This window comes from Eptatretus burgeri, chromosome 14 (genome assembly GCF_056783735.1).
Source record: "Eptatretus burgeri isolate ZD-2024b chromosome 14, Ebu_testis_v1, whole genome shotgun sequence".
Taxonomy (NCBI): domain Eukaryota; kingdom Metazoa; phylum Chordata; class Myxini; order Myxiniformes; family Myxinidae; genus Eptatretus; species Eptatretus burgeri.
Window position 1 is genome coordinate 69,401,443 of NC_140974.1, and position 14,283 is coordinate 69,415,725.

General features: G+C 44.1%; 1 protein-coding gene across 4 annotated transcripts in view; it reads left to right on the top strand.

Annotated features, from left to right (window-relative positions):
- LOC147013542 (steroid 17-alpha-hydroxylase/17,20 lyase-like) overlaps window positions 1–14,283 on the top strand; it is a 132,941-nt gene that overhangs the window by 63,449 nt on the left and 55,209 nt on the right. The window contains exon 1 of one of the 4 annotated variants that reach the window (XM_085855418.1): window positions 8,341–8,491. The exons of the other annotated variants lie outside the window; for them this stretch is intronic. Within the exon in view, the coding sequence (XP_085711544.1) occupies window positions 8,368–8,491 (124 nt within the window). The 5' untranslated portion in view covers window positions 8,341–8,367. Of the gene's footprint in view, window positions 1–8,340; window positions 8,492–14,283 lie in introns of those variants that run through there. 4 annotated transcript variants of the gene reach the window in all.

Here is a 14,283-nt window from a genome sequence, read left to right on the forward strand (position 1 = left end):
GGGAATTTGGTGGCAACGTTGCGGGGACCAGCCGCAGATGTGTTAAACGTGATCGCGGAGGGATGTTGACCAGCTCCCACATTTGCGATGCGTTGAGCCGTCGGTTTGGGTTCGCGGCAAACTGTGATCTGGTGCGGGCCCAGCTCCAGCACCGCAGATTAAAGCCGGGTGAGACAGTGCAGGAGCTGGCACAGGACATTTACCAATCAGTCAGGATCGCGTATCGGGACCTTACAGTGGAGGCATGGGACAGACTGGCACTAGAGAAATTTTTAGCTGCTCTTCCTGACCCTGAGGTCCGAGCGCTGGTGGAGTTACAGGACCCACCCATCGTTCACCGAGCGGCCGAGTGCGCGCCCAGGCTGGCCTCGTGGAGTCGGCCGGGTTGGGTGCCCGAGAGGCCATCGGTGACGATCCGACAGGCGGAGATTCAGGATCAGGGAGGGGGGCTGGGAGAAATTGGCATTACCCAAATATTACAGAGGATGAATCCTCCTGCTGAACCGCCAGGTCTATCCGAGATGCCCTTTCATAGGTCGGGTCCGGAGATCACTGTAGGGGGTCCGGGAGACTAGATCGGGCTGAGCATATAGGGCCATGCACGGCTGGTGAGATTGTGGCGAAGTGCCTCCTTTAGTGAAAAAAAAATGAATTGTGGGAAAATTGGCATGGGTTTGTAAGTTCTGCTGGGTTTTAGAGTGACAATCGGGACAGTGGGTAATTGGAAACAAAGCGGGCACGAGTGGCTGTCCAATGGCTGGTGCGTGGATCGGGTGAGAAGTGCTGTGTGAGTTGTTTTAAGTTAAGAAGTGAAATGTATGGTGCACACATTGATTTTTTATTGGACATGGTGTGGTAACAGGGAAGGTCATGGTCGGCGAAGTGTTAGAAATGCAGGTGTCACATGTAAGGCCGATGGGGTGGGAGAGTCATGTGGGTTTTGTGGGTGGGGATGATGTGCTTGTCCACAGGGATTGCTGAAGCTCACGGTGAGCGTGAATTGCGACCCCCTTCAAGGAGATTCACCACCTGGTGGCTAATGGTGACAGTGTCTGGAGGCAACTGGGAGAGGGTCTGGTTGGGCGACCAAGGCGGGTAGGACCTTGGCGACCCAGGAAGGCCAGAGGAGCCAGTGAGACCCCTTCCAGAGTGTTGTACGGGATTAGAGCTGATGGCTACCAGGGGGGAGGGAATCAAAGGGAGCGGGGCGGAGAAACGTCCGGGTTGGACTAAAGCTTACCTGTGGGCATGGTTGCACCTGAGATGCCCCCATCATCTTGTGGTAACCCACCCCACGGCCATGACGGGATTCAGCCTGCATGATTAAAATGAGGACCATGACCGAGAAATGTGATGATGACCATGGTGTGAGTGTTGTGAAGATGTGTGAGTCCCACCCGATCCCGCACAACTTGACAGGTGCAGCAAGGGCATGATGTCCGCATAATTTTGGGGCAAGCAAATTTGAAAATTGGCTCCCCAGGTAACGCTGGGTCTATTAGCATCCACTGGGGGAGGCGGTCAAGTGTAAATATCCCATGAATAGTGTCGTTAAGGCTTAGAGTAGGAATGTAAAGTACAAGTGTTGTGTTTTTGTGGAACCTTTTGTTTCCCCTCCCCAGATCACTGGAAGAGTGCTGGGCAAGAGCGATGATCCGGAGGATGGAGTGCAACTTCGCTCAGTGCTCTCATGAAATAAAAAAAAAGAAAAAACGAATGATTGTTTAGGCGAGGATAAGGCCATAAGGGGGTAGTACATTAAGCAGGATAGGTAAGTTAGCTGCGACTCGCTGCCCATTGCCCCTCCTACTTTATTTCGTTAGGTTAATTAGGTGTGAGTCAGTAAGTGTTAAGGCTGGTATGGTAGCGCCTGTGATATACCTTGCAGGAGCTGCGGTACCAGAGGAGGGGGCAGTGTTACGTTTGAGGGGGGGGGTATGCATTCAAAGGGTAATTAGAATGTTTAATTAGGTATGCCATGCTGTTCGAGTTTACCAGGATCTCGATGTAATAAGTAGTAATTCAGTGGTGATAAGTTGTCTCGTAAATGTTCATTTCTTCAAGGGGGAAATGATAAATGTCACGTAATTAGATAGGGACACGGGATAGGGTAAGTGTGTCTGCGTAAACCCCTTTTGGTATTCTCTGGAGACTGGCCGTGACGTCACAGGACAGTGCAGCGGATGGCTCCGCCCCGTGATCACGATTGGCAGAAGGCGACGGCAGTGGGCCAATGGACGGCTCGATTGGAGGTGACGAGGGCAGAAGGATAAAAAGGTTCTGTTCGGAGTCGAAAAGGAAGAAGAAGAAGATTACAACCGGAACGCTCGTTTTTTTGGGTGTGGAACCTGTGCCGGCAGAGAGCGTCCTGGTTGCTGTGCTGAGTTGATCGTGCTCTTGATCGTGCCTGGGAGCCTTGCCGAGCCTCGTGCCTCGCTTTGGTTGGCTCTAGGGTTCTGCTGACTCGGAATACGGGGTCGGGCGGCGGGTGGACCTGCCTCCCTCTCCTGCTCGCGGCTTGGCGCGGGAGCTGGTTCCCTGGCGGCTGTGGGCGAACTTGGGCCAGGACCAGGAAGTCGACAGAACCGCGGTTTCTCCTCCCCCCCCCCCCTGGCGAGAGCAAGGCCGGCTCGTCCGGTGCCGATCCTGGGACAGTTGCGTCCACACCACGGTCCAGCCTGACCACCAGAGATAGCTACGTTGTGTGTGTCTGTGTCTGTGTCTGTGTGTGTGTGTGTGTGTGTGTGTGTGTGTGTGTGTGTGTGTGTGTGTGTGTGTGTGTGTGTGCTTGGCGCCTTAGAGGGTTTGAGATCTGTATATTCATTGGAATTGTCTGTGTTTTTTCCCCACGCCCGATCCCACACCATCCCGTCAAATCGCCCCGGATCCCTCTTCTTGCCGAGTCTTGTTATTTCTGGGTAATAATAAAAACAAATAAACATCATCAACTCAGTGAAAAGTGACTCGTGCCACCTTCCTCGTCCCATTTGCGGTAGGGCGATTAAAACCGCCGTTTTTGGGTTATATAAAAATAAATCGCCTCCATCGTTTCGGCTCATTCTACGTTGGCGGGACTGATCAAGTCCCGTGGACGTCACTATATATATATATATATATATATATATATATATATATATATATATATATATATATATATATATATATATATATATATATATATATATATATATATACAGTATATGATAGGCTAATACTGTCTATATGCCTCACCCCTCTCCATGAAACATGGAAATGCTCCTCAGAGAGAAAAAAACAACAACATTGTGTAAAAGTTGCTTCTAATCAATCCAAACCTACAGGAAAATTATAATACAAGAAATAAAGTTGTACACAAGAGATTGCATCTTTATGCGGTATAAAGTGCAACCTTTAGAACTGAGAACTTCCCTGGTAGATGGATTGGACGTGGTGAGGTAGATGGCTGTTTCTTGATATGACGCCTTCAGACTTCTTGTTGTGGAGGAAATGAATGATTGTTTTCCAAATCTCTGTTGTTGTCAATGAAATATTTCATACAAGGTTAACCAATTGCATCAGTAGTGTGACGAGGGATATGTTGAGCAACATGTGGATTGAAGTGGATTATCGCTAAGATGTGCTACATTTCCACTAAAGATGCACATGATGGCTTGAACGAAAATGCCAAAATGGCTTGAACTCAGGACCCGAGGGTTCCAAGTTCACCACCCTAACCGTGAAGCCAACACCAGGCTTGGTGCACATGATGAGGTTCACTGAAGCAGACAAGAAATTTTAATAATTATGTCACAAAATGCAAAAAGAATATCGCATCATTGTATCTCTTTTGGTTTGGTTGAAATAAAATTTAAAACCAGAACAAAACTTGGTTCTGGTGTTGGCTGAACAGTTTGGGTGGCTGTGGTGGCTTGGGATGCTCAGGTCCTGAGTTCAAATCCCGTTGGCTGCTGAATTAACACCAGGGGGTTGACTCAGCCTGTCATCCTTCTGAGGTTGTTGAAATGAGTACTGGTGTACTGGTAATAGGGGCACTGCATCAGCAGCATATCTGTGCCCCGAACAAATAATGCAACCAGCAGATAAAATGGCTGCATATGAAGGGATGGGATATTGACGGATTTATTTAATCTGGTATTGGTGTCGTGCAGGCATGACGGGCCGAATGACCTCCTCCTGTGCATAATTTCCTTGGAATTTCCTTGTAATTTGTGGACAGCCTTACTTGGTTCCTAATAAGTCAAAAATTATTTTCACTTAATCCATGGTAAGTTTACCCAATGGAATGTTTTGAATAAATGAATGAGTTGTTGAACTCATTTTACTCTTTTCTTTTCTATAAATGCCAGATGTACACTACAGCTCAAGACATTCCTTGTTGAAATTTTATTTTTTCCAATCACAGGCTTCAGCAAGTGGCAGTAAAAGTTCAAGCAAAGCAGTTCGTTTGCCTTTCATACATTCAAGGTCTCAGTGAAGGCTGTGCTTTAGGGAAGGGAATCAACAAGTTACAAATGCCTTTGAGTAGTCCATCCACCAATAAACCAAGGTCACACTTTTACATCCAGGGAATATAAATATTTTACATCCAGAGAATATAGATATTTTACATCCAGAGAATATAGATATTTTACATCCAGAGAATATAGATATGTTACATCCAGATAATATAGATATTTTACATCCAGGGAATATAGATGTGTTACATCCAGAAAATATAGATATTTTACATCCAGAAAATATAGATATTTTACATCCAGAGAATATAGATATTTTACATCCAGGGAATACAGACATTTTACATCCAGGGAATACAGATATTTTACATCCAGAGAATATAGATATTTTACATCCAGAGAATATAGATATTTTACATCCAGGGAATACAGACATTTTATATCCAGAGAATATAGATATTTTACATCCAGGGAATATAGATATTTTACATCCATGGAATACAGATATTTTACATCCAGAGAATATTGATATTTTACATCCAGAGAATATAGATATTTTACATACAGAGAATATAGATATTTTGCATACAGAGAATATAGATATTATACATACAGAAAATATAGATATGTTACATCCAGGGAATATAGATATGTTACATCCAGAGAATATCGATATTTTACATCCAGGGAATATAGATATATTACATCCAGAGAATATCGATATTTTACATCCAGGGAATATAGATATGTTACATCCAGGGAATATAGATATGTTTCATCCTGGGAATATAGATATTTTACATCCAGAGAATGTAGATATTGTTGTGGTTGACGAAATTCGCAAACCACCATTCAGGTCCCGTAGGTGAGATATCTCTGTAAGTATATGTGTAGTTAGGCCCAAACCTGTTGTTTAGAGGGAATAAATGTCATTCATTCGGGCTGCGACCCTTTTAGATAGCCGTTTTTCTTTTACTATCTTTATTTTGGACCAGCCGCCATTACTACCACCACAACCACCACCAACCACGTCTCAACAGCCATCACACAACAACCACCAACCGCAACGCCGCTTCACAACAACAACAACGCCAACAGCCACGACCCTTGCCGTCACATCTCGCTCTCGCAACCATCGCATCACCGCCATTCTCGCGCCGCTTGTGGGCACCGATCCTGGACTCGTACAGGGCGCGCACCGAGCAGCGGGTGCAAAAACAACAGCCTTTCCGAGAAATCGGATCAAGAACGATTCACGCCCACTTCTGTTCCGTCCTATCAGCGAGCGTGGGGCGATTTGGCCCCGCCTCCAGGTGCGTCGGAGTATAATCGCTATATGCAGATTCGCGGATCAAGAATCATTCACGCCCACTTTTCCTCTGTCCAATGGGGAGTGTGGCTCCGCCCCCGAGTGATTCCTGATCCAAAAATCTGCATATGATTTCTCCTGTCGGACTATAAAGCACCGAGCGCGGAGCGAATCGAGGCAGTTGTTGAGGGACTTTCTGAATCGGGAGAGAAAAAGAGTTTCTGAATCGCAGTTGGACGGAGTTGAGAAGAGTGGAGAGTGGGAGAGTTGGAGAGTTGTGGCGGCGGCGAAGGCAATCGAGAGGGCGCTCGTGTCAGAGTCGGGGAGTTGCGGAGAGGGGAGGCCGGTAACGCGACCGAGGTCGCGGTGGAGTCGCTCGTCGCGGGACCCAAGCCAGCGAGATATCCTCATTCCCCCGAGCATCAACAACCCCCTCCTGTTTCCCCCCGCGCTGAGATAGTGTGAGAAGGGGGCCCCGTTCCCACCCCATTCCAGGCAGTGCCAGCGAGGCCCGCGGAGTCGGGGAGCCGCCGCCATCTTGCGGCTCATCACCAGACGGGTAGGCTCGACGCGGTCTCGGCCCCAGGCCCGTCTGCCCCCTTGTAGTTGAGGGTGATCCCTTTTTCTTTTGCTTTGAGTATATGTGTTGTCGGCGCCGTCTGTGAAGTAAAACTGTATAAGTGTTGCCGTGTGCTCGGTAGTCGGTAGTAGATCTGCATTGTTGCATTTGCTTTTTGTGCAGAATTGTTGTGTTTCTTCTACTTTTACATTTGCTTTTGGTGTATAATTGTATGTGTGCTTTCCGTTTGCCGCGGAATAAATGTGCTTTATGTTGAACTGTTTTTCCCGTTTCGCTTCGTCTTTTCTCTAATTGAATCTCCATCTTACTTCACGTAAAGGGTTGGTCGTGGGCTAAATACGCCCAATAATTAATCGAACCGTCGAGGTTGACGATAACACCGCTCGGTTATCCCGATAGTACGGAACGGGTCGCTTAAAGTGGCCCGTGTCCGAAGTCGACCTGCGGCGAGGTGTGATCGCCCGGTCTACCCTCCGTGTGGGTACTTAGGTAGGTCAAATTTGGCGAGCAACCCTATCCCACGCGGGGGGGTGCGATTGGCACGATCGTGGTGAGGCCGAAAGGCCCACCTGTGACTAGTTCCCGGCGTTAGTCCGAGAGGGTCACGACGGGATTGTCCGTCCGGTGGGTGACGTGCCGCGATTCGAGTTACGTGGCCGCTCGCACGCCGGCGGGCGCGAATCCGCAACAAAATTTTACATCCAGGGAATATAGATATTTTACATGCAGAGAATATCGATATTTTACATCCAGGGAATATAGATGCTTTACATCCAGGGAATATAGATATTTTACATTAAGAGAATATAGATATTTTACATCCAGAGAATATGAATATTTTACATCCAGGGAATATAGATATTTTACATCCACAGAATATAGATATTTTACATCCAGGGAATATAGATATTTTACATCCAGAGAATATCGATATTTTTACATCCAGGGAATATAGATATTTTACATTCAGAGAATATAGATATTTTACATTCAGAAAATATAGATAATTTACATCCAGGTAATATAGATATTTTACATCCAGAGAATATAGATATTTTACATCCAGAGAATATAGAAATTTTACATCTAGTGAATGTAGATATTTTACATCCAGAGAATATCGATAGTTTTACATCCAGGGAATATAGATATTTTACATCCAGAGAATACAGATATTTTACATCCACAGAATATAGATATTATACATCCAGAGAAGATAAATATTTTACATCCAGAGAATATAGATATTTTACATCGAGAGAATATAGATATTTACATCCAGAGAATATAGATATTTACATCCAGAGAATATGGATATGTTTCATCCAGAGAATATAGATATTTTACATCCAGGGAATACAGATATTTTACATCCAGAGAATATAGATATTTTACATCCAGAGAATATAGATATTTTACATCCAGGGATTATAGATATGTTGCATCCAGAGAATATAGATATTTTACATTCAGGGAATACAGATATTTTACATCCAGAGAATATAGATATTTTACATCCAGAGAATATAGATATGTTACATCCAGAGAATACAGATATTTTACCTCCAGCGAATATAGATATTTTGCAATCAGGGGATATAGATATTTTACATCCAGGTAATATAGATATTTTACATCCAAGGGATATAGATATTTTACATCCAGGGAATATAGATATTTTACATCCAGAGAATATAGATATTTAACATTCAGAGAATATAGATATTTTATATCTTGAGTATATAGAAGTTGCTCCTCGTTGTGAAACTTTGAGACCAGTTTGTACTCCCAAAATCAAGTAAAAATGTTACAAAGTAATTGGCTTTTCAGTGGTGTCATGTTAAAAAAAAATGTTTTCGAAAGTTATATTGACATTTATGCTCTGACGTTTGGATGCTGCTTAGTTCAGGGAGTTGCAGACTACATTGTTGCTGCATTTATGAATTTATTTGTCTTTTTGGTAGCTGCAGAGAGGTGGTCCGAGATTCTTAAGAATGTAGAAATGATAACTATTGACATTAGGCATGAATGCAGTGAATTATGCCAAGGACATGCTGTGGCCATTTTTTATGGGAGTAGGTCCAGATAATATAAAGGGTAAGAGAAACGAGTTGCCTTTTGAGACGCTCACGCAAGACGCCGATCGTGGTGAGAATTTCCTGGTTATGGATTTAATCATTTCTTACGGTGTTATTTGTTTTACTGCAATATGCGTTAGATCTGATTTGATACAAGTGATAATTTCTCATGTTGATCGTAAAGTCGCTGGGCTGACATTAAAAAAAAACAATTCAATGAACGATTGTTGATGAAACGGTTGGTGTTTTACTTAATCTGGTTTTTCTTTGCAACAGTTTTCATAAAAAATGTTTTTGGAAGTTTTTTTTTGAAACAATGTTAATCTTTAAACGAAACAATCACTCTTTCAATTATTCAACAAGCAATGTTCATTGTTATTTCATCTCTTTATATCTATGCTTAGCTGCATATCGTCGCCTTAAAATCAAAAGGTTCTGACGAACAAAGATTCAATTGTCAGAAAGAACCTTTTGATTCCAACGTGAAGATATGTACTGATGAAATCAGTGAAAATGCAAATATCCTGCAATGCTGTCATGCTTTACGTATGAGTGGATGAAATGTAATTTGTCACAATTTTCATAGGATTAAAATACAATTTGGATGCGAGTAGACAATGGACTTAAAATCCAACAAATCATGTCTAAATCCTATGTCTTTATTCGGATACCAATGGGCTGGCTGTCAGGATAGCTTTGAGGTATGCACAGTTACGTTTGAGTTATCTAGCCTGTGCTTGGGGTTCAGATCTCAACCCAGCTATACATTGTCCTCTTGGTGTTTCACATGCTGGATGATGCATCAACGTGTGTGCCGTTCATTGAAAGGACGTTAAGTAGGAGGACCTGCCAGTGAGCACAGGTCGTTAGTGAATGTTAAAGATAACACGGTGTCTTTCTTGAAGGGGAGGAATTGTTTGTCGTCATCCTGAAAAAAAATTACAAATTCTTGCCACCTTCAGTCGAACATCAGGATTGGGATATGACGTTTATTTTTTTTTTAAGTGATTCTTCACCTTGAGAGATAAGGCGCAAAAATGATATAGAGCATGGTACTTCAAAACGTTGTGGAAGGATTCCAACGGATCTTGGTGGCCATGTTGGGCATGTGACAAGGATGAAGTGATGGATTTTTGTGAGAATCTGGATGCAGATCCGCATACTGTACGAGAATTTTAAAAATGATTCTTCACCATTGAGATATTGGGCCAAAAACGATATGTAGCATGATATCTCAAACCATTGTGGAGAATTCAAATTAAACTTGGTGGATGAGTTGTGGAGGTGACAAGAACACGCCGATTCGATTCGGTTTAAGGTATGGATGCAGATCCAGCCTATCAGTGGGATACAAAACCTGAAATGTTCAGCCTGGCAGAGGTACGTACTCCACCGGGTTGTCGTTTCGTGTGCAGCCTGTGGTTGCTGATTGCATCATGTTCTGGGGGCACGGCTGTGCCTCTAATGGAGCGCCCCCTGTTACCAGTAAGCTGGTACTCATTTTGCCAACCTCAGAAGGATTACCAGCTGAATCAACCCACCTTGTGTTGTTTCAACAGCATAACAGGGGCTCAAACTCGAGACCATAAGATCTTAACTCAGCCACATTAACCATTAAGCCAACACCAAGCTTGCTCTCCCGAGTGCCGTTCTCGTTACCTCTGTCACCGAAGGTACACGGAGGTTATGTTTTCACCCCTGTTTATCTGTGAGCAGGGTGTCTCAAAAAGTTATTGATGGATTCGGACGAAATTTGGTGGATGAGTTGGTTAAGGTCCGGATGCAGATTCGTCCTATCAGGGGGTTACGTACAAAACGTAAACTGTTCAGCCTGGTGGAGCATTGCACTCTACCAAGTGCCGTTCTAGTTATATTTGTGCCATGACCTGACCCTGGGTACTATCAACACGTATGCATAATTTGGTGGAGATCGTGCCAGCCCTACTTTTTTTCTTTAAAAGAAAAGATTTTCAGACATACATATATACATACAAACATACATACATACATGAAAGGAGCACACCAATCCTAGATGTGACATGACACTGACGTCATACACATGTAAATTACATCACGTCACATATTAAGTCAGTGTGCTCCTTTAGTTTCATTTATTACCCCTAACTGCATACCTCCTAACTGGTGCTCAGCAGGGCAGAGATAATGTGTTCTTGTGGCAGATCACACCTGTTAGAGGGGGTTCTATCTGTATACATACACACAAACTTCATTGCCTGATTTAATACTACCTGGGGTACCATTGTCCGGTGCTCTTCTAACTAATCCTGTTGGCATTTTGAAGAAATCAAATTTTGTTTATTTTTCTATTCTTTTTTTTTTGTGGGTGGCTAAAACACTTCCCTACACCCACAAAGGTATTGGATCGGGGATCATTGAATATTAACTTTCATATACCTACAACGGCTGAGGCACGATAAAGGGATTAAAAAAAAAAAAAAAAAAAATATATATATATATATATATATATATATATATATATATATATATATATATATATATATATTGAAAAAAAAAATCACAGTACGTGGAAAAAAAACACAAAAAAAAACTTTCAAACTGCGTGCCAGAAACAACAACCTTCGCTCTTCGTTCCTTCGTTCCTTCAACGTTCCTTCGCTCTCGCGTGGCCGTACGTGCAAAAAAAAAGAAAAAAGAAAAAAACTTTCAAACAAAAATGCGCATAAGAAATCAAGAAATTATTAGAATACAGGAAGTCATCACTATCTGGAAGTCCGTACATTGTAACCTGTAATGGGGAACACGCTTTAACTTGGCCATAACTTGGGAACCACTTGTCCGATTAATTTCAAACCTTGAAAAGGCAGATACTCAGGTCCCCAGCAATATACCTGGCAAGTTTCAATTAGATCGGACCAGTGGTTGTCGAGAAACAGCGGTCACACACACACACACACACACACACACACACACACACACACACACACACACACACACACACACACACACACACACACACACACACACACACACACACACACACACACACACACACACACACACACACACACACACACACACACACACACTGCTGGAATTATAGATAGATGAAGAAAGAATTAAGGAATGTGCAGAAAGTGGAACTTCATTTGTTGCAACGCCGACCTCTTCAACCTGCTTTTCACAGAGGTCCTTTTTTTGGGCAATTCCGGACACAGTTTTCTTTTTCCCGTTTTGTGATATTTGCTTTCATGACAAAATATTAATATAAATGCACTAATACTTTTTCAAATGTGTTAATAGTCGGCAGTGGCTGAAAACAAGAAGGTACTAGACTGCACACATGGAGGTTGGACGTGGTGGGGTGTGTGCGTGTGTGCGTGCGTGCGTGCGTCCGTGCGTGCCTGCATGCGAGCAGGTTGCAGGAATGCGTGTGGGTTGGGACACGCGTGCAGGCCTTTGCCAGGTAGATAGCATGGATTTTAATTATAAAATTCCCCCGCCCTGTTTTATATGGAAGATGATGGTCAAAAAGAAAACTTTGCTGTTTTGGCATATTTTATCACCCTGATAATGCTCTGGACCACTGACTGCCTAAATTCCACTCGTGCTGCCTCCTCCTCCCCTCGTGTTGCCTCCCCTCCCTTCCCTCCCCTCACCCCTCTCTCACCACTCTCCCAGACTCTCACTGCTCTCTTCCTCTCTCACCCCTCCCCCCTGTCTCACCCTCTCCCCTCTCTCTCCCCTCTCTCACCACTCTCTCACCCCCTCTCTCACCCCCTCTCTCACCACTCTCACCACTCTCACCCCATCTCTCAGACTCTCACTGCTCTCTTCCTCTCACACCCCTCCCCCTGTCTCGCCCCTCTCTAACCCCTTCCTCCCTCTCTCACCACTCTATAAAACCTCCCCCCTCTCTCACCACTCTCTCACCACTCTCTCACCACTCTCTCACCCCTCTCTTACCCACTCTCTTACCCACTCTCTCATCCCCTCTCTCATCCCCTCTCTCATCCCCTCTCTCATCCCCTCTCTCATCCCCTCTCTCATCCCCTCTCTCATCCCCTCTCTCATCCCCTCTCTCATCCCCTCTCTCATCCCCTCTCTCATCCCCTCTCTCAACCCCTCTCTCAACCCCTCTCTCACTCCTCTCTTCCTCTCTCCCCCCTCCCCCTTCTCTCACCACTCACTCAGCCCCTCCCTCTCTCCCTTTCTCACCCCTCTCTAACCCCTCCCTTCCTCTCTCACCACTCCCCCTTCTCTCACCACTCTCTGAGCCCCTCCTCTCTCCCTTTCTCACCCCTCTCTAACCCCTCCCTTCCTCTCTCACCACTCCCCCCTCTCTCACCACTATCTCAGCCCCTCCCTCCCCCTTTCTCCCCCCTCTCTCCCTCTCTCCCTTTCTCCCTCTCCACCCTGCCTCTGTCCTCTCTCCCTCCTCTATCCTTTCCCTCTTTTCTCTTCCTCCTCTCCCTCCCACCCCCTCCCCCCACTTAATACCCCCATCAGCGAAGTGATAGGTTGTATTTGTAAGTTAAAAATACATATGATATCACCAATATTACAAATAAACCAATGTCACCCCCAGGGTGACCAGTATCTTTCCAAAATGTGAACATGAGTGACTTACTTATTCGATTAAAGTTACTCAAAAAATAAGGGTTTCGTCGACCTTGATGCTTGACCTTTTTGTGACCTTGACCTTTGACCTTGACCTTTATATTTTCGTACGGTTAATGGTATCTCTCCAGGACCGTTGTACATGAAATATCAAGAGATTTTGATGAGAACTGAGGACATAAAATTTTCATGAAACATCCGTTTTTTCGTCATGACGTCATCAAATGACGTCATAGCGTCAAACTTTTGACAGATCTGGAAAGCACTTATCAAGCGCTTTCATATGAGGTATTACTCGATATGGTATCTAAGATTTCAAAATTTGACCTTGGGGTCAAAAACTTTCGACCTCCAGCGCTAACCATGAAGGTCAAGGCCGATCGCCACCAAAAATTAATCAGCTGAGCGCCAGACCATGAACTATATTCCCATGAAGTTTGAAGACAATCCGATCAAAATTACTCAAAAAATAAGGGTTTCGTCGACTCCCTTGATTTGCGACAAAGTGACTTTGACCTTTGACCTTGACCTTCAAATTTTTATGCGCTGAAAGGGACCTCTATAGGCCTCTGGTATGCGAAGTTACAAAAATTTCCAATGATAACTGTGCTCTGCAGAGTGATCGATACGTGATTACAGACAAACAAAACAAAAAAATAAAAAATACAAGCTGACTAACATATCTTGCAAAAACTTCCTTTTGGCAAGATAATAAATTTGTACAAAAGAAATGTTTGCATTATGATTGGTGTAAATCATGCCAACACAGGAAATCTGTGAGATCACTTCCTGTAACGGTGTATGGAGAGGCGAGCGTGAGTGAGCCAATCCACACTAGTCTCAAACTAATTAGCAACATCGTCCTTCTCTGAAAGGAAAACAATTAAATTAAACTAATATAACACCTGTTTGTTCATCCATCTATCTGGATCATACTCTGTGCAGAGCATCAGTGTTGCCAAGGCAGTCTCCTGGACTATTGGGCACAATCCTGGAGTGGACGGGTCACCACTCCAACACAGGATACTCACATGGCTCAATCATCCCAGCAAGCTGGTGCTCATTTTGCTAACCTCAGAAGGATGACAGACTGAGTCAACCCCACCTGGTATTAATTGAACAATTAAGCAGGATTTGAACTGAGGATGCTTGGATCCACAAGCCCACCACCCCAACCATTAAAGGCCCAGTCACACCTTGACGTTTTAGCCAGCAATGGCAACGTATCAAAATGTATGTAAAACGCTGGCTTACGTTGAACTT